This window comes from Oncorhynchus clarkii, chromosome 6, assembly GCF_045791955.1.
Source record: "Oncorhynchus clarkii lewisi isolate Uvic-CL-2024 chromosome 6, UVic_Ocla_1.0, whole genome shotgun sequence".
Lineage (NCBI taxonomy): Eukaryota > Metazoa > Chordata > Actinopteri > Salmoniformes > Salmonidae > Oncorhynchus > Oncorhynchus clarkii.
In genome coordinates, this window is record NC_092152.1 from 55,469,401 (window position 1) to 55,496,614 (window position 27,214).

The window sequence follows — 27,214 nt, forward strand, 5'->3', positions numbered from 1 at the left end:
TTAGGAATACCAATACCCTTCTGCGTTTAACTAAATATAAAACATATCCACCACTTATCCCTGTATGATGTGGTAACTGTAAGCCAAGCTATAGACTGCTAGACACTTTATCCTCAAAAGCAGGTCAATGTGTAGACCAGTACATTTCATGGTGCAAACTTTAGGGTTACATGCTATAGGAGGATAAGGTGGAGTAAAGGGATCAAACCTGGATGTATTCAGGACCGTCTCGACTAAAACAAGATGGCTCCTCACCAACGGTTTGATCTTGTCAATGAAAGAAATGGCACCAGTAAAACCATCAAGCGTGGTTGAGAGCAGGATGAGGTCAACTCTATCTCAACTCAATTAAAATTCCATCCTTAAATTGGACATTTCAAAAAGGCTTGTTTTTATTCGCCCTGTGAGCAAATGTAAGCTGATTCATTATGTGAATTGACTGAGTTCAAATGAATTGACTCGCGATTCTAGAAGGACTCATTACAATACCGAGGAACTCATCAGGGTGGGAGGACACGCTTAATAGGAGGGGATTTACAGAGAGGGTGTGTAAAACGGCCCGGGTGATGGACTTCACATTGTGAAAGTTTATGGTGCGCTTTTTATAGGGCTCTCCGAATGATATACTGTACAGGCATACGTTCGCAAATTACAAGGTCAACGTCTTCTGGCACGAACAGTGTCAAGACCCATGGAAAAAGCTCAGGTCTAAATGTTTGTTCATGAATATGTGTAGGAGACTATATGTGGGGGTGTCTGTTCACGTTAGACCTATGGCTATTATGGCGATGTGGAGTGTATTCTGGCTTGTTGCTTGGTGTACATAATATACATGCTACATCAGACTACAATCGAAAATGTACTAAAATATGTCCAGGGGCGGCGTCAAGATTTTTTCATAGGGGTTCAGGATTTAAAAAAAGTTTACATAGATATGTTTCTTCTTATCATTTCAGAGATTTGGGAGGCTACTTATTACTCAATGTTTAGGGACCAGGGAGAAAATCATAGAACAGGGGAATGAATATTCCCATGCTAAAGGACATCGGTTTTACTGATTTTAAGGAAATGAAGGCTGTGAAAACGTGTTTCTGATAAGATTGCAGTTTGTCTTGGATGCATAATGTTATGTGATGTATCTTCCCCTCCCCCTTCCCCTCAGGAGACTGAAAGATTTGGCATGGGTCCCCAGATCCTCAAAAAGTTCTACAGCTGCACCATCGAGAACATCCTGACCGGTCGCATCACCGCCTGGTATGTCAACTGCTCAGCATTGGACCGTAAGGCACTACAGAGGGTAGTGCGTACGGCCCAGTACATCACTGGGGCCAAGCTTCCTGCCATCCAGGTCCTCTATACTAGGCGGTGTCAGAGGAAGGCCACAAAAATTGTCAAAGACTCCAGTCACACAAGTCACAAACTGTTCTCTCTGCTACCGCACAGCAAGCGGTACCGGAGCGCCAAGTCTAGGTCCAAAAGGCTCCGATTCTACCCCCAATCCATAAGACTGCTGATTAATTGATCAAATGGCCACCCGGACTATTTGCATTGACTCCCCCCCCCCCCCCCCCCCCTTTGTTTTTACACTGCTGCTACTTACTGTTTATAATCTTTACCCCTACCTACATGTAAAACTTACGTCAATTAACTCGACTAACCTGTACCCCCGCACATTAACTCAGTAACGGTACCCCTTGTATATAGACTCGTTATTGTTATTTTATTGTTTTACTTTTTTTTTTTACTTCAGTTTATTTCGTAAAATATATTCTTAACTCTATTTTCTTAAAACTGTATTGTTGGTTAAGGGCTTGTAAGCATTTCACGGTAAGGTCTACCTACACCTGTTGTATTCGATTTGATTAAATATGTCTCCACTCCTGTTCCCGAGACAAAATTAACTTTTGCAAGAAATACTTAATTTTGCACAAGTTCATTTTATATTTGGCTACATGTGAGAGGTTGGCCTACAGTCATTGTACAGTTGAGTTTCTATTCCATTTAACCCATATTCCAGGTATAACTCTTTTGGATTCCAACTCTCTGTGGAAAAGGTTCTACATGGAAACCAAAAGAGTTCTACCTGGGACCAAAAATGTTATTTAAAGGGTTCTCCTATGGGGACAGCCAAAGAACTCTTTAAGGTTCCATATAGCACCTTTTTCTTCTAAGAGTGTGTAACCTTTCTGAGTTGTCTAGTGTCTGAATGTATCCTGTAGTTTCCTGCTCTTGCCTAGATCATACAAGGATGCTTACACCTGATTTCATGTTTCAACTGTCATTGGCATTGTAAAGGCGCTTTGAACTGTCATAGTGGCTGGTTTTCATTTGAATAGGAATGCACCTGTGTTGTGTTGATTATGTGACAAGGTTGGTTTACACCCTCCTTTGTAGTACATTTACATGTTGGGTGTTGCATTAGCAACATTGTGTAAAAGTGAAATACTCAAATGCAGAGTGCTGCCGAGAACACTCAATTGATCCGATCAAATAGAAGAAATAGTCCTATTTATTATTTGTCTTCACATGGTAAAAAAAAAAAACTGAGAAAGTACACTCACAGAGACGTATAAGAAACACATACGCATTCCTCATTGTCCGATTTTGTTAGTCAAAATCTCAACTCAACTCAAATTTTTTTAGTGCAAGTTGCAAACGTACAAAGGCAGACATCTTGGCCGTTTTTTTTGACAGGCAATCATCTCTGTTGTCCAGCATCCGTCAATAGAAAAACTATTGGCTAAATACATTTTGGTATAAAAGATAATCTCTATGTGGCTGTACTATTGTCAAATTGTTTCCAGGTGTCAGTGAGCAAGCAAGGTCATTAACTGCTGTGCCATCGAAGGCATCACTGAGATGTAGCAAGTCAGTCTTTTGAACGAGGCATTGCAGTAGTTTTGCTTTGTTATTGCAGTGTGCTGCTTTGCAGAGCACAGTCATGGACGGAACTGTAACTCAGAACGAACCGTTTGCACGGAAACCAAGGAATCAATTTACTCCGCTGAGGTATTTCTATATTATGGGGAAGTGAGACTATCCCACAAAGCCATTTGTAGCTGTCCGACTGTGTTTGAGAGGGAAAGCAAAGTAATAAAACTTTCAGAAGCAGTTCTTTAATCACAGGTATAAAGGCTAGTATATCATTTCCCCATATCAAATGACGATTAAAAAGGCAGAGGTATTCATTGCTCCCTACACTAAATTGCTCTGAAGAAGATAGAGGGGAAAGTGGATACTGAAGTGCTTACAAATGGTTCAAAGCGGTCCTTTTCAAGGTAATTGGACAGAACATATAGAGGAATTCTAAAAGCTCTCATTTCAAATGGACAGTCTTATTATTATTAAACATCGCTGGTCAATGTTCAGCCAGGGAAGAAATGAGATGCTGGTAATGGTTCTTTCAGCAATGGTATGTAGCCTACAGTTAAAGAACACGTGGGGTTATTGTAATGCTGTAAACATATCAGCTGTAGATGCAATGAAGGCTGTTTTCTTTTTACGTGGGCTATACAGACGCAATTTGAAAATGTCAATATACATTACCAGTCTAAAGTTTTAGAACACCTACTCATTCATGGGTTTTTCTTTTTTTTACACATTGTAGAATAATAGGGAAGACATCGAAACTATCAATTAACTTTTTATGGCTGCAGGGGCAGTATTGAGTAGCTTGGATGAAAAGGTGCCCATTGTAAACGGCCAGCTCCCCAGTCTCAGTTGCTAATATATGCATATTATTATTGGATAGAAAACACTCTAAAGTTTTGAAAACTGTCAAAATATTGTCTGTGAGTATAACAGAACTGATATTGCAGGCGAAACCCTGAGGAAAATCAAAACAAGAAGTGGCTTCTATTTTGAAAACTCCATGTTCCATAGCCTCCCTTTGCTGGATTTAAAGGGATATGAACCAGATGCCTTTTCCTATCGCTTCCTCAAGGTGTCAACAGTCTTCAGACATAGTTTCAGGCTTTTATTTTGAAAAATGATACAGAACGATAACTTCGCGTCAAGTGGTCACATGAGTTTTGCTCGCGCAACAGAATTTGGACAGCCATTGTTTTCCCCTCTCCTACAGTGAAAGACATTTGCGGTTGATATATTATCGATTATATATTTTTAAAACAACCTGAGGATTGATTATAAAAAACGTTTGACATGTTTCTGTGGACATTATGGAAACTATTTGGAATTTTCGTCTGCGTTGTCGTGACCGCTCTTTCCTGTGGATTTTTGAAAATAACGCGACAATCAAATGGAGGTATTTTGGATCTAAAAATAATCTTTATGGAACAAAAGGAACATTTGTTGTGTAACTGGGAGTCTCGTGAGTGAAAACATCCGAAGATCATCAAAGGTAAACGATTAATTTGATTGCTTTTCTGATTTTCGTGACCGAGCTACCTGATGCTATGTGTACTTAATGTTTTATCGTGCAATCGATAAACTTACACAAACGCTTGGATTGCTTTCGCTGTAAAGCATAATTTCAAAATCTGACACGACAGGTGGATTAACAAAAGGCTAAACTGTGTTTTCCTATATTGCACTTGTGATTTTATGAATATAAATATTTATAGTAATATTTATTGTAAGTAGCGCTATGCTATTCAGCGGTTGTTGATGACACCTATCCCGATATCGGGATTGCAGCCATAGTTAACACATATGGAATAATGTACTGTAGTAACCAAAAAAAGTGTTAAAAAAAATCTAAATATATTTTATATTCGAGATTCTTCAAATAGCCACGCTTTGCCTTGATGACAGCTTTGCACACTCTTGGCATTCTCTCAACCAGCATCATGGAATGCATTTCAATTAACAGGTGTGCCTACATAAAAGTTCATTTGTGGCATTTTTTTCTCTCTTTATGCGTTTGAGCCAAACAGCTGTGTTGGGACAAGGTAGAGGGGTACACAGAAGATTGCCCTATTTGGTAAAAGACTACGTCCATGTTATGGCAAGAACAGATCAAATAAGCAAAGAGAAACAACAGTCCAACATTACTTTAAGACATGAAGTTCAGTTAATTCGGAAAAATTCTAAAACTTTAAAAGTTACTTCAAGTGCAGTCACAAAAACCATCAAGAGCTGATGATGAAACTGGCTCTCATGAGGACCACCACAGAAATGGAAGACCCAGTTCATTATAGTTACCAGAAATTGCAGCCCAAAATAAATGCTTCACAAAGTTCAAGTAACAGACACATCTCACCATCAACTGTTCAGAGGAGACTGTGTGAATCAGACCTTCATGGTCAATTTGCTGCAAAGACATCACTACTAAAGGACACCAATAATAAGAAGAGACTTGCTTGGGCCAAGAAAGACGACCTAAAGTATGTTCTGGGAACTTTCACAGAACCAATTTTGGTTTGCTGGGAAGGCTCTCCCATTGAAACCTGTCACGCCCTGATCTGTTTCACCTGTCCTTGTGATAATCTCCATCCTCTCCAGGTGTCGCTTAATTTCCCCAGTGCATTTATCCCTGTGTTTCCTGTCTCTCTGTGCCAGTTCGTCTTATATGTTCCAGTCAACCAGTGTGTTTTCCGCCATGCGCCTGCTTTTCGATTATCTTTTACAAGTCCTCCCGGTTTTGACCTTTGCCTGTTTTTCTGGACTCCATTCCTGCCTGCCATAACCTCGAGCCTGCCTGCCATTCTGTACCTTTGGAACTCTGAACTGGTTTTGACCTTTTGCCTGTCCACGACCATTCTCTTGCCTACCCCTTTTGGATTGTTAATAAACATCTTGGACTCTAACCATCTGCCTCCTGTGTCTGCATCTGGGTCTCGCCGTGTGGCCTAACAGAAACCCTGCAGGTATCATCAAATTAAAATTGTGTGTCCTGAAGATGCCAGGTTTTTTTCTGCCTGGATATACTGTAACTTTTATTTTAATGCTTAGATAAATATGCACACTCTTCTAATCCTGGCAGGGAAGCCATGACCTTATAGCTCTCTATAATACACTCAGTTGTGGCATGTAGAAGATTCTCCCTTTTGTGACATCTTTAATATACACAACTCAACATGTATACAGTTGAAGTCGGAATTTTACATACACCTTAGCCAAATACATTTAAACTCAGTTTTTCACATTTCCTGACATTTAATCTGAGTAAAAATGCCCCGTCTTAGGTCAGTTAGGATCACCACTTTATTTTAAGAATGTGAAATGTCAGAATAATAGCAGAGAATATTTTATTTCCTTCATCACATTCCCAGTGGGTCAGAAGTTTACATACACTCAATTAGTATTTGGTAGCATTGTCTTTAAATTATTTAACTTGGGTCAAACATTTCGGGTAGCTTTCCACAAGCTTCCCACAATAAGTTGGGTGAATTTTGGCCCATTCCTCCTGACAGAGTTGGTGTAACTGAGTCATGTTTGTAGGCCTCCTTGCTCACACACACTTCTTCTGTTCTGCCCACAAATGTTCTATAGGATTGAGGTCAGGGCTTTGTGATGGCTACTCCAATACCTTGACTTTGTTGTCCTTAAGCAAATTTTGCCACGACTTTGGAAGTATGCTCGGGGTTATTGTCCATTTGGAAGACCCATTTGCAACCAAGCTTTAACTTCCTGACTGATGTCTTGAGATGTTGCTTCAATATGTCCACATAATTTTCCTCCCTCATGACGCCATCTATTTTGTGAAGTGCACCAGTCCCTCCTGCAGCAAAGCACCCCCACAACATGATGCTGCCACTCCCGTGCTTCATGGTTGTGATGGTGTTCGTCGGCTTGCAAGCCTCCCCCTTTTTCCGCCGAACATAACGATGGTCATCATGGCCAAACAGTTTTATTTTTGTTTCATCAGACCACAGGACATTTCTCCAAAAAGTACAATCTTTGTCCCCATGTGCAGTTGCAAACCGTAGTCTGGCTTTTTTTGTGGCGGTTTTGGAGCAGTGGCTTCTTCCTTGCTGAGCAGCCTTTCAGGTTATGTCGATATAAAACTCGTTTTACTGTGGATATAGATACTTTGTACCTGTTTCCTCCAGCATCGTCACAAGGTCCTTTGCTGTTGTTCTGGGATTGATTTGCACTTTTCGCACCAAAGTACGTTCATCTCTAGGAGACAGAACACGTCTCCTTCCTGAGCAGTATAATGTGTGGTCCCATGGTGTTTATGCTTGCATACTATTGTTTGTACAGATGAATGTGGTACCTTCAGGCATTTGGAAATTGCTCCCAAGGATCAACCAGACTTGTGGAGGTCTACAACATTTTTTCTAAGGTCTTGGCTGATTTCTTTGGATTTTCCCATGATGTCAAGCAAAGAGGCACTGAGTTGGATGGTAGGTCTTGAAATACATCCACAGGTACATCTCCAATTGACTCAAATTATGTCAATTAGCCTATCAGAAGCTTCTAAAGCCATGACATCATTTTCTGGAATTTTCCAAGCTGTTTAAAGGCACAGTCAACTTACTGTATGTTAACTTCTGACCCACTGGAATTGTGATACAGTGAATTATAAGTGAAATAATCTGTCTGTAAACAAATTGTTGGAAAAATTACTTGTGTCATGCACAAAGTAGATGTCCGAACCGAAAACTATAATTTGTGGAGTGGTTGAAAAACGAGTTTTAATGACTCCAATCTAAGTGTATGTAAACTTCCGACTTCAACTGTAGTTTGTTGATAGTATGACCATCTGCAGAGCATCTACAGATGGAAAATCTGGACTATCCAAATAAAGTGTGTCCCGTTCTTGTAACATCAGGTGAATGTTTTTTGCACCCATATGAAACATTGTAGGATCATCCAGACAATTAGACAGTTTTTGTATTTTGGGAACATATCTTTTGTGATGTCCCCACAATGTTCCCACCAGACTGTTCCCACAACCTAATGAAACGTCCTGGCAACCTTTAAAGAGCAGGTTAAATGTCTTATAGGAACGTTCTTGAAACCTCAGGCAAATGTTTTACACAAACATTCTATAAACATCACCACGAATTGACAGTTTTTGTGTTATGAGAACATTTGCCACGACACAACGAATGTTCTGGGAACTTTCACTGAACCAATGTTGGTTTGCTGGAAAAACGTTAGTGGTACATTGTGTTATTACATTACTTGGAAACCTAATAAATGTTACTCTCTGAATGTTTTGAATTTATTTTTAGATGTTATCATCCTAATGTTAGATAAAACCCTAACTAGAACTTATGGGAATCTTAGCTAATGTTCAGGGAATGTTCCCGGTTTGTTGGGTTACTCTTGGAAACAAACCATGAAAATGAGCCACACAATCAGAATGGTGTCTTCTCATCAGTTAGAATAAAATGCTATCATATATGAATCAAGTGAAGTATTAGCAATAAAAGTATTTTTAGATTTGTACATAAAAATTCCTTTTACCTTTTACGAGGTGGAAAATAATGGTTGGTCATGTTTGTTGAGAAGAAATAGAGGTTTATATGTTTACTGCAAAAATCGCTGCAGTTATATAACAGTCACATCCAGTAGCTTATTGGTAAAGTCATCCATACCTACATTGAATGATTATGACCAATAGCTGACCTCAGCATCACCACTGCAAAGCTGAAAAAATATAAAGTCCGTGTCTACCTCTTACTTTCCGTTGAAGTGAATACATTTGGTCAGGTCTTACACATTACTGCCAGTTCCGATTGCTCACTGTGCCTCATTTGACTAAACAGGAACTGAAAACGGGAATTAAATCAAATTAGCCTCTTTTGCCTACTATATCACCTGCATTTAATCTTCTAAAACCCATTTTTTTAGGATGTAGAGTTGAAAAATTCAGGGAGCTTGAAAAATAAGGTTGTTCTGGATGAGCAACCCTGAGAGATTTGGTGACAACAATTTACAACCTGTGACACGATCCGCAAAAAAAAGTCCATGCATCCTTGAGATTGAAATGTTGAGAGGTACAACTGGACAATATATTCAGACAATTTGCTATAGGAAGCATTAAACCCAGTGGGGAGGATTGAGCCCTTTTCTAGCCACTGTCATTATTCCATCTGACAGAGCTTAAAAAATGACAGATCTGAGGGATCATATCTTGCATTTATTAAATGGTATTAGGAGGCACTGTGGCAGCACTGAGACACTGTGGCAGAAACTGACATTTCTCGACCCAGCCCTCCAAACAAGAACCGAAAGGTCAGTCTATGTCCCTGTATACATGCCAATGATTATTACATGAATTCTTAGATACAAAACAACACTTATTAAAAAGGACAATTCTTCCAATTAGAATGGGATTATAATGTGTAGTTGTGTGTAACCATATAATTTACTTTATGTGATAGACTTATGGATGTTCTTCACTGCTGGGGGTTACATTTTATTGTAGTTGGTTTATCGTCTTCATGGATTGCTTAAGGATTCAATTATATATTTAACACCATATATTGATTTATGCATAATACTTTCAAGGAATTTGTGGTAATTCAGCATAGATCTGACTTCACTTTCAACAATATCTCAGAAAAGGTTTGGCATTGGGTAATGTACTTATCGGTAATGGTTGTTGCAGCTATAACATCCTTCATGCTGCAAGTGTGGAAACAGATGCAACAATTAGATGTATTTCTGGAAAGGGGCTTGTTCACTTTGGGATGTGACAACAGTGTAAGCAATGTGTGGCATGTCAGTGACCATAGGAGTTGACGAGACAGCACAAACAGATCTAGAAACTGCACGCTATCTGTCCAAAGCTGTAAATAATCATGAAACCAAAGGAAACCTTCCAGGGTGGTAATAGAATAATGCACGTTGCACTGACTACAGGATAAGAGGGACAAGCAATGGTGCAAAAGCCTGTGAGCCCTCTGTGTACTGGCCATCCCTTCCAATGGGGACTTACTAATTAAGCCAAGTGCCCCCGGTTAGGATCATCTTTTCAAGGTGGGCTGGAGCACCTGTTTACTCCTGGTCTGGAACCATAATAAAGCAGCCCCCTTCACTTTGCGCTTACCTTGAAAATTAAATCCTTTTTCCCGTACCGCAGCTCTTTCAGTTGAGCCTGGATTTTTTTGGACTGCAAGGAGAAGATAAGAAAATAAGTGTTAGCTTATTCAAATAGTGAAATTGGTTTTAGATCACGTAGCAGGATTTTGCCGGCTGCAGCAGAGCACTCCTTTGTGCGTGTTCTTTGGGCAAAGCTCCAGCTCAAAGGAGGGACCTACAGAGAGCAAGAAAATGTAAAATCTCCCATTCAGTGAACTGCAAAGCCCACACAATGATTCAGTCCTGCACTGGCTACTTGCCCACTGTCTAAAGCCCTATTCTCACTCCCACTTCACTTCACTCCACACAACCACTGCCACACATACAGTTCCCTGGTAGCACCCCTCTCGTCTCGATGGCCACACACACTCACACATACAGACACAAACACACAGAGCTCAGACAGTCTGCAAAATGCATGTCTTTCCCTAGCCTCCGATCATAACTGCAGCACACGTGTGCACAAACACACACAGTGACCAGCTCTCCCTGACATTACTATGGTTACACATCAGTAAGCTCATGGAAGCACATGGGGGTTGGCTCCCTGATGCTGGAGATACAGTCAGTCCTCTCAGTCCTCTTGGAACCTTTGCACCAATGAGAGTTTAACAGCTGTTTACATCCCCCCGGGGAAGTAACTTCTTTAAACAAAAGGTGGATAACATGAAAGGTAGAAATGCCTATTTCAAAAGAATACATAAAAAGCCCAAGTTTAAAAGAATACATAAAAAGGTGAGAGTGAAATTAGGTTATGGACAGATCAAAATTTACTAGGGGGAGGTGTGGTCAAAAATAGGGGAGAATTGTCAAACTTTTCTTTTTGCTTTAGGGAGTGTTGTGTGCTTTTTTGGGGTTCAGGGGGAGGGTATTGTGTTTTATCCTAGCTTTACTTTTGCTCTTCTGCTTGTATTTTCCCTATAAACAATGGCTTGACTTACTTTCGATATTACCCTAATAAAGTTTAGAAACATTTGTGAAGGTTTGGTATGGTGTGGCTATTATTAAGCTTAAGCTACTGCAGGCCTATGATATGAAGGCAGTACGTCCCAGCACTCCAACTGACAGATGAACTGTTTCAGGACTATCAGAGTTACTCCGATAATCTAACAATATAATGCTTATCCTTTTACAAAATATTTGGATACAAAATGTACAAATTACCCTCTATCTATAGGTCTATATCTGAATAGTAGCCATCTGACATAAAGAAATGCATGTCGGTGTCGTAGCATGCCAACGGCATATCTCTATCTCTCCGGGGATAGGCTTAAGCTTCTCTTCCTTTATATAGGCCATATACGTACGTAGCAGTCAAAAGTTTGGACACACCTACTCATTCAAATGTTTTTCTTAAAAAATAAAAATAAACTATTTTCTACATTGTAGAATAAGAGTGAAGACATCAAAATTATGAAATAACACATGGAATCATGGAGTAACCAAAAAAGTGTTAAACAAATACTAGATTTTAGCTTCTTCAAATTAGCCACCCTTTGTCTTGATGACAGCTTTGTACACTCTTGGCTTTCTCTCAACCATCTTCATTTGGAATGCTTTTACAACAGTCTTGAAGGAGTTCCCACATATGCTGAGCACTTGTTGGCTGCTTTTCCTTCACTCTGTGGTCCAACTCATCCCAAACCATCTCAATTGGGTTGAGGTCGGGTGATTGTGGAGGCCAGGTCATCTGATGCAGCACCTCATCACTCTCCATCTTGGTCAAATAGCCCTTACACAGCCTAGAGGTGTGTTTGGTCATTGTCCTGTTGACAAACAAATGAAAGTCCCACGAAGCGCAAATCAGAAGTGATAGCGTATTAAGGCAAAGGGTGGCTACTTTGAAGAATCTTTGAAAAATGAAAGGAAAGCTGCACACTCTAGGAGCTCAGATGCAATAATTTAATAAACTAATATCCAACGTTTCAACAGACAAGCTGTCTTCATCAAGGTATAATGACAAACACTGCGGGGTGACTGGTTTATATAGTGTCAAAGGACACACACCAGTGTCTGTAATCATGGCTGGGTGTGGCCTGATATCATTGGTTAATTCTCATATATTAAAATTGCATACAAAAAACATAAATGGATAGCATACGATCATAGATACAATTTGGCTACATAGGCATACAAACATTTACAACAGCAAAATCACAATAATCACAAGAAAGGCTTCAGATCAAAGTCTACATTGAGACCGAAGGGAGCAAGTGTCTTTAAATTAAAGATCCAGGCAGCCTATCGTTTTAACAATAAATTGTCAAGGTCACCCCCTCCCCTAGGGAGGGTGACATGTTTGATGCCAATATAACGTAGGGACAAAATCGAGTGGTTTGCGTCCAAAAAGTGGGCCGCAACTGGGTAAGTCGAGTTTCTGCACCTAATGGTGCTACGATGCGCCGAGATTTGTACTTTTAATTCGCCCTTTGTTTTACCCAACATAATTTGTACTTTGAAGAATCTAAAATCTATTTAGATTTTTTTCCCACACTTTTTTTGGTTCATACATGATTCCATATGTGTTATTTATTCCCAGTCACTTTTGTATATACTGTATGCATTCTTTTAACTGACAAATAAAATCAATCACTCAATCAATCCAAACTGTACAGTGGCCAGTTGATTAATGGAAAAATACATTGGTTACAAAACATTAGTTTTGTGCCCAAAATCGGTATGCTTTGTTTATTGGTTGGCACAGAAACCTGTTGGTGGAAAATTTGTTACCTATATTTTATAGAATTATAAATATGGCATCAAAATATTGAAAATCTGATTTCCCCCTAGCTGATCATTCTCTGCAGCCGGCTCTGATCATACTGTAATGAAACAGGCAGGGAGAGTGAGCTTGTCTGTGGCGGTCGGCAAACCTTCAACCTTCTGGCCAGTAGCCCTCCATAGCATCGACTGTGCCACAAAATATTGTGCCACAAAAAGTGGCAAACTCGATATCCCCTTCATTAACACAGGGTCGCTACAGCTACTGTTATTTGAGGTCATAAACATTATTTTGAGTTTATTCTATGAGGGGGGAGGGTGTTACATGTATTTGACAGTACAAGGAGAGGGAAGTGTGAAAATATTAGAAAATAATATGTATCTTTTTGATTGAGCACTGTTGAAATGGTAACCCAAGCACAGTTAACTTGTCACTGGTCTTAGATGTTATATCACTTGCGTGATCGTTATTAACAACCAATGTTGTTAATCCATTTTGTAACATGTCGAAATGCATGAGCTCACTCAACCCATGGCAACGAAACAGCTATATGGTTTATGAGTACTATAAAACAAATTATGAGTTTCTTTATCTTATTATCCCTATTCCCACAGCAGTTGGGACATCCCAAGACAGCCATGTCGCATCCATTTAACGCTCATATATACTGATATCTCCCATAAAATATAGAGGTTAAATAAATATCTGAGCAACTTTCAAACAAATCCATTCTGGCAAGCTCTATTTTCTATCACAGGTTGATGTTTATTGTCATGAATCTTCCCCTGGAGGCAGAACTGAGCGATTTCTGCTAGATGGGCCAACTGCAAAGTCAAAATTGGCTATATCGTAAAAATTAATGAAAAAAAAAAATGTAAGGTTAGGCTTAGGCATTAGGGTTAGCAGTGTGGTTAAGATTAGGGTTAGGTTTAGATTGTATGACTTTGTGGCTGTGCCAGCCAGTGACCACTATGCAGGGCTGCCTCCAGGACAACATTCATGGCAATAAATGCCCACCTGCATTTTCTATCAGGGTTCATTAAACTTGTTTAGGTGCGAGCTGATCATAAAGTTAAATGTGCCTGAAACGAATGAATTTGGATCAAGAAAGTGGAATGGAGCAAAAAGTGGAGCAATATTAACTGGTGCATTTTGTTATCCTAACAAAATACTCAAGCGTTGGCTCACTAACTGCTGTATTCAAATCTAAAGTCAAGGTTGGGATTCACTTGCTTTGAGAGGGACAAGTAAGCTATGAATGGGTCATGCCAATATGCAGATGAGGAAATCATGACCACTATGGGTAAGCAAAGAGAGAATCAGAAGCACTTTTATTCGCCAAGTACATTTACACATACACAGAATTTGCCTTGGTGAGAAGGTGCTGCCGGCCATAGACAATTTACAAACAGAATAAAGACAACATAGACATTGTACAGAATATAGGATATCGGAACATTAACCATAAAACTCTGGGGTTTAGGCTGATTAGTGGGAATGTACAATTTACAGAGGGGATATATCTAAGGTACATTCAGAAAGTATTCAGACCCCTTGACATTGTCCACATTTTGTTACGTTACAGCCTTTTTCTAAAACGGATATAATATTATAATATTATATTATATATAATATATATTGTTATTATGGGGTATTGAGTGTAGATTGATGAGGATTTTTTTTTATTTAATCTATTTTAGAATAAGGCTGTAACAAAATGTGGAAAAAGTCAATGGGGTCTGAATACTTTCCGAATGCACTGTAAATAAGCAGAGGAAAGGATGCTACCATGGTAAATATATACAGTGCATATACAGTGTTGTGCGGCGGTGTACATAGTGCAAATGCACTATAGTAGTATAGTGCAGAGTTCTATTTGAGGTCATTGATGACAAGGCGCAGTAAATCGGCCCAATGCAAAGTCACTTAATCCCTATGAGCCCGATGGCTAGTTGATGAGGGCCACAGCATGGGGAAAGAAACTGTTCAGGTGGCAGGCGGTTTTGGTCTTGATTGACCTAAGCCGTCCGCCAGAGCGGAGTCTTTGAAATATGGGGTGTCCGGGGTGAGTGATGATCTTACCTGTACGCTTCCTTGTCCTGTAGGCAGTGGTGGAAAAAGTACTACATTGTCATACTTGAGTAAAAGTAAAGATACCTTAATAGAAAATGATTCAAGTAAAAGTGAAAGTCACCCAGTAAAATACTACTTGAGTAAAGGTATTTGGTTTTAAATATGCTTAAGTATCAAAAGTAAATGTAATTGCTAAAATATACTTAAGTATCAAAAGGAAAAGTATAAATAATTTCAAATTACTTAAATTAAGCAAAGCAGATGGCACCATTTTTTAGTTTTTAAAATGTACAGATAGCCAAGGGCACACTCCAACACTGAGACATTATTTATAAAAGATGCATTTTTGTTTAGTGAGTCCACCAGAACATAGGCAGTAGGGATGACCACGTGTTCTCTTGATAAGTGCGTGAATTTCACAATTTTCCTGTTCTGCTAAGCATTCAAAATTTAACGAGTACTTTGGGTTGTCAGGGAAAATGTATGAAGTAAAAATAACAATATTTTCTTTAGGAATGTGGTGAAGTAAAAGTACTCAAAAATATGAATAGTAAAGTAAAGTACAGATACCCCAAAAAACGACTTAAGTAGTACTTTCAAGTATTTTTAGTTAAGTACTTTACACCACTGCCTGTAGACGTGCAGGTCCTTGATGGAGGGCAGGTGACACCCGATGACTTCCGAAAACCGGACGATGCACTGCAGGTTGCCCTTGCAGCTGGCAGACACAAATCCAAACCAGAAGGTGATAGAAGAGGTGAGGATGGACTTAATGATGGACGTAGAACCAAACCAGAATTGTCTGAGAGAGTTTTGGTATTCTCAGCTGGTGCAGATAGTACATCCTATGTCGAGCCTTCTTGGTCATTACTGTGATGTTGTATTCCTACTTGAGGTTGTGGGGATAATGGTTTCCAGGAATTTGAATGACTTGGCCGTGCTGACAGCTGAGCCATCAATCTAGAGGGGGGAGACCCTCATTGTACCTGCCTGTATTATACTTATAATACAATATTTATTCTATTCTACTGAGCCATTTACTTTATGTATTCTTATCTTCTATTATTTCTTATTGTCGTGAAGGAACCTGCAAGTAAGCACTTCGTTGGACGGTGTATACCATCTGTATCCCGTACAAACGACTAATTAAACTTGAGAGATGGTGGGGGTCATTTCCTGTAGTCAACCACCATCTCCATGGTTTTGACTGTTGAGTTCCATGTTGTTGCGACTGAACAAGGTCACTTGACGGTCAACCTCTCCATGGTACTTGGACTCATCGCCGTCGGAGTTGAGATTGACCAGGGTGCTGTCATCAGCAAACTTGAGTAGTTTGACAGTGCGTTGTTGGAGGTATTCTTTTTGTTATTTGATTAGGATCCCCATTAGCTGTTGCAAAAGCAGCAGCTACTCTTCCTGGGGTCCACACATAACATGAAACATAATACAGAATGACATCATACAGAACCGCAATGGACAAGAAAAGCTCAAGGACAGAAAGGGGCAGTCATTGGTGTAGAGTGAGTTGAGGAGTGGGGAGTGCATGCAATCCTGCGGCACCCCCGTATGTGGACACCGCTTGAAATTTGTGGAATCAGCTATTTCAGCCACACCAGGAGAATGCTATCTGCCCACAATGCATAGTGCCAACTGTAAAGTTTGGTGAAGGAGGAATAATGGTCTGGGGACGTTTTTCATGGTTCGAGCTAGGCCCCCTTAGTTCCAAAATCAAATCAAATGATATTTGTCACATGATCCGAATACAACATGTGTAGACTTTACCATGCCGTGAAATGATAACCTACAAGCCTTAACCAACAATGCAGTTTTAAGAAAATAAAAGTTAAGAAAATATTAACAAAATAAAATAAAGTAAAAAGTAACACAATAAAATAACAATAACGAGGCTATATAATAACGAGGGTACCGGTACTGAGTCAATGTGCTGGGGTACAGGTTAGTCGAGGTAATTGAGGTAATATGTAAATGTAGGTAGGGGTAAAGTGACTATGCAGATAATAAACAGCATGTAGCAGTGGGGGGGATCAAATAGTCAAACTATGCAAATAGTCTGGGTGGCCATCTGATTGATTGTTCAGCAGTCTGGAGTAAAAGCTGTTAAAGAGACTTTTGGACCAAGAATTGGCGCTCCGGTACCGCTTGCCGTGCGGTAGCAGTGAGAACAGTCTATGACTTGGGTGGCTGGAGTCTTTGACCATTTTTGGGGCCTCCCTCTGACACCTCCCAGTATAGAGGTCCTGGATGGCAGGAAGCTTGGCCTCAGTGATATACTGGGCCGTACGCACTACCCTCTGTAGCGCCTTACGTCTGATGACGAGCAGTTGCCATACCAGGTGGGATGCAACCGGTCAGGATGCTCTCGATGGTGCAGCTGTGGAACGTTTTGATGATCTGGGGACCCATGCCAAATCTGTTCAGCCTCCTGAGGGGAATAGGCATTGTCGTTCCCTCTTCACAACTGTCTTTGTGTGTTTGGACCATGATAGTTCGTTGGTGATGTGGACACCAAGGAACTTGAAGCTCTCGACCTGCTCCACTACAGCCGCATCGAAGTGAAAGAGGGTGTGTTTGGCCCTCCTTTTCCTGTTGTCCAAGATCAGCTCCTTTGTCTTGCTCACGTTGAGCGAGAGGTTGTTGTCCTGGCACCACACTGCCAGGTCTCTGACCTCCTCTCTATGGGCTGTCTATTAATTGTCAGTGATCAGGCCTACCACCGTTGTGTCGTGCTTGGCCACACAGTCATGGTAGTACAGGGAGTACAGGAGGGAACTAAGCACGCACCCCTGAGGAGCCCCCGTGTTGAGGATCAGCGTGGGAGATGTGTTGATGCTTACCCATTCCAACTGGGGGCGGCCAGTCAGGAAGCCCAGTCAGGAAGTCCAGTTGCAGAGTCCCAGGGTCCTTAGCTTTGTGATGAGCTTTGTGGGCACTATGGTGTTGAACGCTGAGCTTCAGTCTATGAACAGAATTCTCACATAGGTGAGGTAAGTAAGGGCAGTGTGGAGTGCAATTGAGATTGTGTCATCTGTGGATCTGTTGGGGCGGTATGTGAATTGGAGTGGGTCTAGGGTTTCTGGGACAGTGTTGATGTCAGTGAAAGCACTTTCCAGTTAGTCTGCGCATGCTCTGAGTACACGTCCTGGTAATGCTCTCGTGCATGCTTCAGTGTTGCTTGCCTCGAAGCGAGAATAAAAAGCATTTAGCGTGTCTGGTAGGCTCACGTCACTGGTCAGCTCCTGGCTGTGTTTCCTTTTGTTGTCCGTAATAGTTTGCAAGCCCTGCCACATGTGAAGGGAAATCTTAACGCTACAGCATACAATAACATTCTAGACAATTACGTGTTTCCAACTTTGTGGCCACAGTTTGGGGAAGGCCCTTTCCTGTTTAAGCATGACAATGCCCTTGTGCACAAAGCGAGGTCCATTCAGAAATGGTTTGTCGAGATCAATGTGGAAGAACTTGACTGGCCTGCAAAGAGCCATGACGTCAACCCTATCAAACAGCTTAGGGATGAATTGGAACGCTGTGCCCGACCTCACTAATGCTCTTGTGGCTGAATGGACGTAAGTCCCTGAAGCAGTGTTCCAACATCCAGTGGAAAGCTTTCCCAGAAAAGTGGAGGCTGTTATAGCAGCAAAGGGGGGACCAACTCCATACAAATGCTCATAATTTTGGAATGAGAAGTTCGAAAAAAGCAGGTGTCCACATACTTTTGGTCATGTAGTGTACGTTCAGCTGAGTGGCCATTGAAAGTGGCCAATGACCAGCAGGATCAAGATGATAGAACGTGTATTCGTCAAGCTCTGAAGGGTTTTGGTTTCTCTTCAGTGAACATGTCACTGAGGGAAAAGGTATTTGTGTTACACCTCCATCAAATGACTAGAGAAAGAGCTGCTGGTACTTGAAAAATCATTGCCTTTTTTTTTAATAGACAAAAATATACAAATTTAGAGCAGGGAAAAGCCAAATTGCACAGAACATAAAGTCTTGTGTTTTTCATCGTCAGCATCCTCGAAAAACCTTGTATGTCCATATTTGGCAATTTATTTCCTTTTTACATAGATTGAAATTAATCATTCCCCCTCCATGTACTGTGAAAACTATATGACTCTAGGACCAATCAAAGTCATTCAAAATATCTTGGAAACCTACATGACTACACCACTGCTTTATTTTTAAAACTGTTTTGGAGTACAAAGTTATCCAAGGCACCAACAGTTGTTTTTGCTGGGTGGGTTGTTCTAAGGGGAGCTTGTGTGCAGGAGAAATTCAGCCACATGGGGTACAATTAAAGTTCAACGAAAAGTGATTATTTGTTATTAAAGCCAACCGTTTTCGTCAGCCATCATGACAAGCACTCTTATGAAGGCTGCAATGCCAAGATTGGTTTGAATAATATATGCATGAGTAGAGCAACTTCATGTAAAGTGAGGCCCAGTCTAATCAATAAAGACGGGCCCCAATGCAATCCAACTGAATTATGACCATATTCCCCCCCCCCCCCCAAGGCCCACTGTTCATCAGTGTGATTCAAAAAGGCTTACCTCTTCTGCATGGACATCACACAGCTTGTTGCCAGATAGAAGTTTATTTTTCAAGCTCTTGTTCTGCAAATAAAAAAAAATATTTGAAAAAGGTGGTATTAGTTCAGCGTTGATATCGTGTAGTTATGAAGCCTGCACTGCTTTTCTGTTTAATCTGCAGTGACAAATGCAATTATATTAGACGATCATACAAGCCAGTTTCGACTCATCAGGCCTAAGTATTGACTCCAGAACACATTTTACAACAGTACATGAGTTAATCAATGATATAATTAGCTAATCCAAAGCCTATTATTCAACCACTCTCTGTTTAACACAAGCAGTATGAGAATAACACGGCTAAGCATTGAATAATCACTAATGAACATGAATCAATAGAAACCGCTGATAGCATGAGAGAGACATATACAGGTGCACTATTGTACATCTATAGCTTAATTGTTTCTTCACTCACGCAGATGCATCAAAACAACATGTGCAGGGACACAACACAGAGCAGTGGTGCCGACTGACTGGCATGCAGTAAGATCTGAGAGGTGGCCTTACAAAGCACAGGTTTTCTGTACCAGCGAAGAGCCCTTTTCCTGAGAATTGCTACATTGGAGGCTTTCTATGTTGGTCATATAAATATAAAAAATGCTGGTTTCATGCACTTTATCATAACTGTTCCTATGCATAACTATGCATGTACATGGTACTGTAGTTACATAGGTAGCAACATATTTGCATGTAATTACAGTGTAGGCAAGCACAGCTCAAGTGTAATTTAGTAAGGACCAATAGCATACCAAAAGACAGCATTCATTTATTTTTATTTTTTTACTCTTTCTCTCCCTCTTTTCTCTTTCGCTCTCACACACAGAGTTAATGAGGTGGAATGACAGCACTATGTGAGCTAGAATTGGCCGGGCATCCATTCCAGACACTTAAGAAAGAAGAAAAATGGCAGCTGTCATACAAGGTGATGTGTGCCTGCCAGAGAACAGACCCACAGTGAAATTTAGATCCAGTAGAGCTCATATGTCATGGTGTATTATGCTAAATGAGATCCAGTGAACCGCAAATGTCATAATATGTTATGCACCAAGTGTTGCCATATTGGGAGGTTCTTATTTTTCAGAGTAAATAACTCACATACACTAGAGAAGCTTAACCAAGTTTAATTCTACCCAAAGGGTCTTTACAGCTGTAATTCAGACAGCCAAACATTTCTCACTGTCACATGTATATATATCCCACTTAAGACACTCCTCATTCTCTCCAATCATTACATCTTATGGTTTCACAGGAAGAGGGTAACAAGATACCTCACCTCCTGACCTCAACCCCTCCTTTACCCTAGTCCACAGATGTCCATCTACCTCCCCTATAGCAATCATTTGATCTCCTCACGTCCACCTAGCACATTCCACAGCCACTCTGTCTTCCAACAGATCTCACTCCTTAGTATACTATGCCTCTGATCTATCAGATCTTTAATATCTCAATGTTCAAAATTTCAAATCCAACAGAGCCATGCGAGAGCTTCATAATACAACAGTGTGTGAGACATTACTCATTATGATCATACTTTCCTCTATATTTATTGCTGCACTTACGCCGCTATATATAGGTCTGCACAGGACTGATTGCTCCCACAGCATTTCATAACCCAGCCTGTTTCTGTCCGACTCCCGACCGCTACCGCAAGAACTGGTCCCAAACCCAACCGCAGTCCTGCAATGTTATTGTTCTCCCTGATTGGAAGTTACAGTCTTGTCCCATCGCTGCAACTCCCGTACGGACTTGGAAGAGGCAAAGGTCGAGAGCCGTGCGTCCTCCGAAACACGACCCTGCCAAGCCGCACTGCTTCTTGACACAATGCCCGCTTAACCCGAAAGCCAGCTGCACCAATGTGTCAGAGGAAACACCATACACCTGGCAACTGTGTCAGCGTGCATGCCCAACCCTCCCCTAACCCGGACGATGCCGGGCCAATTGTGCGCCATGTCACTACACAGCAAGGAATTGAACTGGCATCTGTATTGACATAGCTAGCACAGTGATGCAGTGACTTACAAGCTGAGCCCCTCGGGAGGCCCCGAGATGTTATTTTTAGGAGTATAGTGCATTCAGAATGTATTCAGACCCCTTCCCTTTTTTCACATTTGTTACGTTACAGCCGTATTCTAAAATGTATTAAATACAACAACAAAATTCTCAAATGTATTAAAAAGGTAAAACAGAAAGACCTTATTTACATACAGTACCAGTCAAGGGATTTTCTTTATTTTCTACAATGTAGAATAATAGTGAAGACATAACAACTATGAAATGACACATATGGAATCATGTAGCAACCAAAAGAAATCAAAATATATTTTATATTTGAGATTCTTCAAAGGAGCCACCTTTGACCTTTACCTTGATGACAGCTTTGCACACTCTTGGCATTCTCTCAACCAGCTTCACCTGGAATGCTTTTCCAACAGTCTTGAAGGAGTCCCACATATGCTGAGCACTTGTTGGTTGCTTTCCTTCACTCTGTGGTACAACTCATCCCAAACCATCTAAATTGACTTGAGATCAAGTAATTGTGGAGGCTAGGTCACCTGATGCAGCACTCCATCACTGACCTTCTTGGTCAAATAGCCCTTACACAGCCTGGAGGTGTGTTGGGTCATTGTCCTGTTGAAAAACAATGACAGTCCCACTAAGCTCAAACCAGATGGGTCAGCGTATTGTAGCAGAATGCTGTGGTAGCCATGCTGGTTAAGTGTTCCTTGAATTCTAAATAAATCACATCAGTGTCACGAGAAAAGCACCCCCACACCATCACACGTCCTCCTTCATGCTTCACTGTGGGAACCACACATGCAGAGATCATCCGTTCATAAAGACACGACGGTGGGAACCATAAATCTCAAATTTGGGCTCATCAGAAAAAAGAACAGATTTCTACCGCTCTTTGTCCATTGGTCGTGTTTCTTGGCCCAAGCAAGTCTCTTCTTCTTATTGGTGTAGTGGTTTCTTCACAGCAATTCGACTATGAAGGCCTGATTCACGCAGTCTCCTCTAAACAGTTTATGTTGAGAAGTGTCAGTTTTATTTGGGCTGCGATTTCTGAGGCTGGTAACGAACTTCCCTCTGCAGCAGAGGTAACTCTGGGTCTTCATTTCTGTGGTTGTCCTCTTGAGAGCCAGTTTCATCATAGCGGTTGATGGTTCTTGCGACTGCACTTGAAGAAACATAATATTGCCATAATATTGACTTATCCATTTACCAAATAGGGCTATCTTCTGTATACAACCCCTACCTTGTCACAACACAACTGATTGGCTCAAACGCATTAAGAAGGAAAGAAATTCCACAAATAAACTTTTAACAAGGCATACCTGTTCATTGAAATGCATTCCAGGTGACTACCTCATGAAGCTGGTTGAGAGAATGCCAAGAGTGTACAAAGCTGTCATCAAGGCAAAGTGTGGCTACTTTGAAGAATCTCAAATATAAAATATATTTTGATTTGTTTAACACTTTTTTGGTTATTACATGATTCCATATGTGTTATTTCATTGTTTTGATGTCTTCACTGTTATTCATCTACCCAAGATGGCATAGCAGTCAGACATCCTTTGTCCTCGTATATATTTCCACCTTTCTTCGCATATCTTTTATATATTTTCATTTCCAAAAACTCAACTTCAAAACACTCTCCTGCAACCCGCCTCACCAATTAAAAAAAATAAGTATTATTTACCTCAAATCTGAAATCCACAATAGAAGCTAGCCAGAAGCTAACCAGAAGCTAACAAGAAGCTAGCCAGAAGCTAACCAGAAGCTAAACACGGTTTGTGGTCATCAGCTATCCTTTAGCTCGAAATTCTATCGCCAGTTTTGTACAACGCGACCTATTTTTCTCTCCATATCCCCGGATTTCAACCGCAAGCTCTGGACATTTACACCTGGATCTCGCAGCTAGCTAGCTGCTATCCGTGTGACTATTGGCTTACGTCTATCCCGGAGCAAACATAAATTATTCCGGAGCTAGCCAGCTGAAGAGTTCCATCAGCCACTCCTGGGCTACAAATACCTATCCGGACCCGTTTTACTGCCAATGCAGAGCCCCACCTGGCCTTCACAACTGGACTACTGACGTTATCAGCCCGAGGGAGTTATCCAACTGGCCCCTCCGTCGCGACGTTACCTGAACGCCCACCTGCGGCCCGATAATCATTAGCTGTCTTATCGGCTGCTATCTGAATAGATCTATCGGACAATTTTTCTTGGGTCACTATAACTATATCGATTTTGCCAATTGGATTGATTCCCTCTACCACAAGGAACCCCACTAATCTACCGATGGAAACGCACGAGGTGGCTAAAAACAGACCTCCATCCTATGCTAGCTTGCTACCGATGGCCCGGCTAGCTGTCTGAATCGCTGTGACCCCAACCAACCTCACTACTCACTGGACCCTTATGATCACTCGACTAAGCATGCCTCTCCTTAATGTCAATATGCCTTGTCCATTGCTGTTCTGGTTAGTGTTTATTGGCTTATCTCACTGTAGAGTCTCTAGAGTCTCTAGCCCTGCTCAATATTCCTTATCCAACCTTTCAGTTCCACCACCCACACATGCGATGACATCACCTGGTTTCAATGATGTTTCTAGAGACAATATCTCTCTCATCATCACTCAATACCTCGGTTTACCTCCAGAGACTGAATTATTCCCCATTCCTCCTTGCAAAACAGCTCGAGCTCAGTGAGGTTGGATGGAGAACATTTGTGAACAGCAGTTTTCAGTTCTTTCCACAGATTCTCGATTGGATTCAGGTCTGGACTTTGACTTGGCCATTCTAACACCTGGATATGTTTATTTTTGAACCATTCCATTGTAGATTTTGCTTTATGTTTTGGATCATTGTCTTGTTGGAAGACAAATCTCCGTCCCAGTCTCAGGTCTTTTGCAGACTCCATCAGGTTTTCTTCCAGAATGGTCCTGTATTTGGCTCCATCCATCTTCCCATCAATTTTAACCATCTTCCCTGTCCCTGCTGAAGAAAAGCAGGCCCAAACCATGATGCTGCCACCACCATGTTTGACAGTGGGGATGGTGTATTCAGGGTGATGAGCTGTGTTGCTTTTACGCCAAACATAACGTTTTGCATTGTTGCCAAAAAGTTCAATTTTGGTTTCATCTGACCAGAGCACCTTCTTCCACATGTTTGGTGTGTCTCCCAGGTGGCTTGTGGCAAACTTTAAACAACACTTTTTATGGATATCTTTAAGAAATGGCTTTCTTGCCACTCTTCCATAAAGGCCAGATTTGTGCAATATACGACTGATTGTTGTCCTATGGACAGAGTCTCCCACCTCAGCTGTAGATCTCTGCAGTTCATCCAGAGTGATCATGGGCCTCTTGGCTGCATCTCTGATCAGTCTTCTCCTTGTATAAGCTGAAAGTTTAGAGGGACGGCCAGGTCTTGGTAGATTTGCAGTGGTCTGATAATCCTTCCATTTCAATATTATTGCTTGCACAGTGCTCCTTGGGATGTTTAAATCTTGGGAAATCTTTTTGTATCCAAATCCAGCATTAAACTTCTTCACAACAGTATCTCGGACCTGCCTGGTGTGTTCCTTCACAGTGCAGGTGCATTTATACGGAGACTTGATTACACACAGGTGGATTGTATTTATCATCATTAGTCATTTAGGTCAACATTGGATCATTCAGAGATCCTCACTGAACTTCTGGAGAGAGTTTGCTGCACTGAAAGTAAAGGGGCTGAATAATTTTGCACGCCCAATTTTTCAGTTTTTGATTTGTTAAAAAAGTTTGAAATATCCAATAAATGTCGTTCCACTTCATGATTGTGTCCCACTTGTTGTTGATTCTTCACAAAAAAATACAGTTTTATATCTTTATGTTTGAATCCTGAAATGTGGCAAAAGGTCGCAAAGTTCAAGGGGGCCGAATACTTTCGCAAGGCACTGTAGATATCATCCTAACCAACTTGCCCTCTAAATACACCTCTGCTGTTTTCAACCAAGATCTCAGCGATCACTGCCTCATTGCCTGCATCCGTAATGGGTCAGCGGTCAAACGACCTCCACTCACCACTGTCAAACGCTCCCTGAACACTTCAGCGAGCAGGCCTTTCTAATCGACCTGGCCGGGGTATCCTGGAAGGATATCGATCTCATCCCGTCAGTAGAGGATGCCTGTTTTTTTTTTAAATGCCTTCCTCACCATCTGAAATAAGCATGCCCCATTCAAGAAATGTAGAACCAGGAACAGATATAGCCCTTGGTTCTCTCCAGACTGCCCTTAACCAACACAAAAACATCCTGTGGCATTCTGCATTAGCATTGAACAGCCCCCGTGATTTGCAACTTTTCAGGGAAGCTAGAAACCAATATACACAGGCAGTTAGAAAGGCCAAGGCTAGCTTTTTCAAGCAGAAATTTGCTTCCTGCAACACAAACTCTAAAAGGTTCTGGGACACTCTAAAGTCCATGTAGAATAAGAACACCTCCTCCCAGCTGCCCACTGCACTGAAGATAGGAAACACTGTCATCACCGATAAATCCACTATAATTGAGAATTTCAATAAGCATTTTTCTACGGCTGGCCATGCTTTCCACCTGGCTACCCCTACCCCGGTCAACAGCACTGCACCCCCCCACAGCAACTCGCCCAAGCCTTCCCCATTTCTCCTTCTCCCAAATACAGTCAGCTGATGTTCTGAAAGAGCGGCAAAATCTGGACACCTACAAATCAGCCGGGCTAGACAATCTGGACCCTTTCTTTCTAAAGTTATCGGCCAAAATTGTTGCCACCCCTCTTACTAGCCTGTTCCCCCTCTCTTTCGTGTCGTCTGAGATTCCCAAAGATTGTAAAGCAGCTGTGGTCATCCCCCTCTTCAAAGGTGGGGACACTCTTGAGCCAAAATGCTACAAACCTATATCTATCCTATACCGCCTTTCTAAGGTCTTCGAAAGCCAAGTCAACAAACAGATTACCGACCATTACGAATCCCACCATACCTTCTCCGCTATGCAATCTGGTTTCAGAGCTGGTTATGGGTGCACCTCAGCCACGCTCAAGGTCCTAAATGATATCTTAACCGCCATCGATAAGAAACAATACTGTGCAGCCGTATTCATTGACCTGGCCAAGGTTTTTGACTCTGTCAATCACCACCTCCTCATCGGCAGACTCGACAGTCTTGGTTTCTCAAATGATTGCCTCACCTGGTTCACCAACTACTTCTCTGATAGAGTTCAGTGTGTCAAATCGGAGGGTCTGTTGTGCGGGCCTCAGGCAGTCTCTATGGGGGTGCCACAGGATTCAATTCTTGGACCGACTCTCTTCTCTGTATACATCAATGATGTCGCTCTTGCTGCTGGTGAGTCTCTGATCCACCTCTACGCAAACGACACCATTCTGTATACTTCTGGCCCTTCTTTGGGCACTGTGTTAACAACGCTCCAGGCGAGCTTCAATGCCATACAACTCTCCTTCCGTGGCCTCCAATTGCTCTTAAATACAAGTAAAACTAAATGCATTCTCTTCAACCGATCGCTGCCTGCACCTGCCCGCCTGTCCAACATCACTACTCTGGACGGCTCTGACTTAGAATATGTGGACAACTACAAATACCTAGGTCTGGTTAGACTGTAAACTCTCCTTCCAGACTCACATCAAACATCTCCAATCCAAAGTTAAATCTAGAATTGGCTTCCTATTTCGCAAACAAAGCATCCTTCACTCATGCTGCCAAACATACCCTTGTAAAACTGACCATCCTACCAATCCTCGACTTCAGAGATGTCATTTACAAAATAGCCCCCAATACCCTACTCAAA

At 41.4% G+C, this 27,214-nt stretch overlaps 1 protein-coding gene across 2 annotated transcripts in view; it reads right to left on the bottom strand.

The window, feature by feature from the left end:
• LOC139411305 (leucine zipper protein 2-like) overlaps positions 1-27,214 on the bottom strand; it is a 181,025-nt gene that overhangs the window by 20,205 nt on the left and 133,606 nt on the right. For both annotated transcript variants that reach the window (XM_071157462.1, XM_071157463.1), the window contains exons 6-7: positions 19,360-19,422; positions 9,968-10,030 (exon numbers count right to left, since the gene is read on the bottom strand). In XM_071157462.1, coding sequence (XP_071013563.1) covers positions 9,968-10,030; positions 19,360-19,422 — 126 coding nt within the window. The remainder of the gene's footprint in view (positions 1-9,967; positions 10,031-19,359; positions 19,423-27,214) is intronic.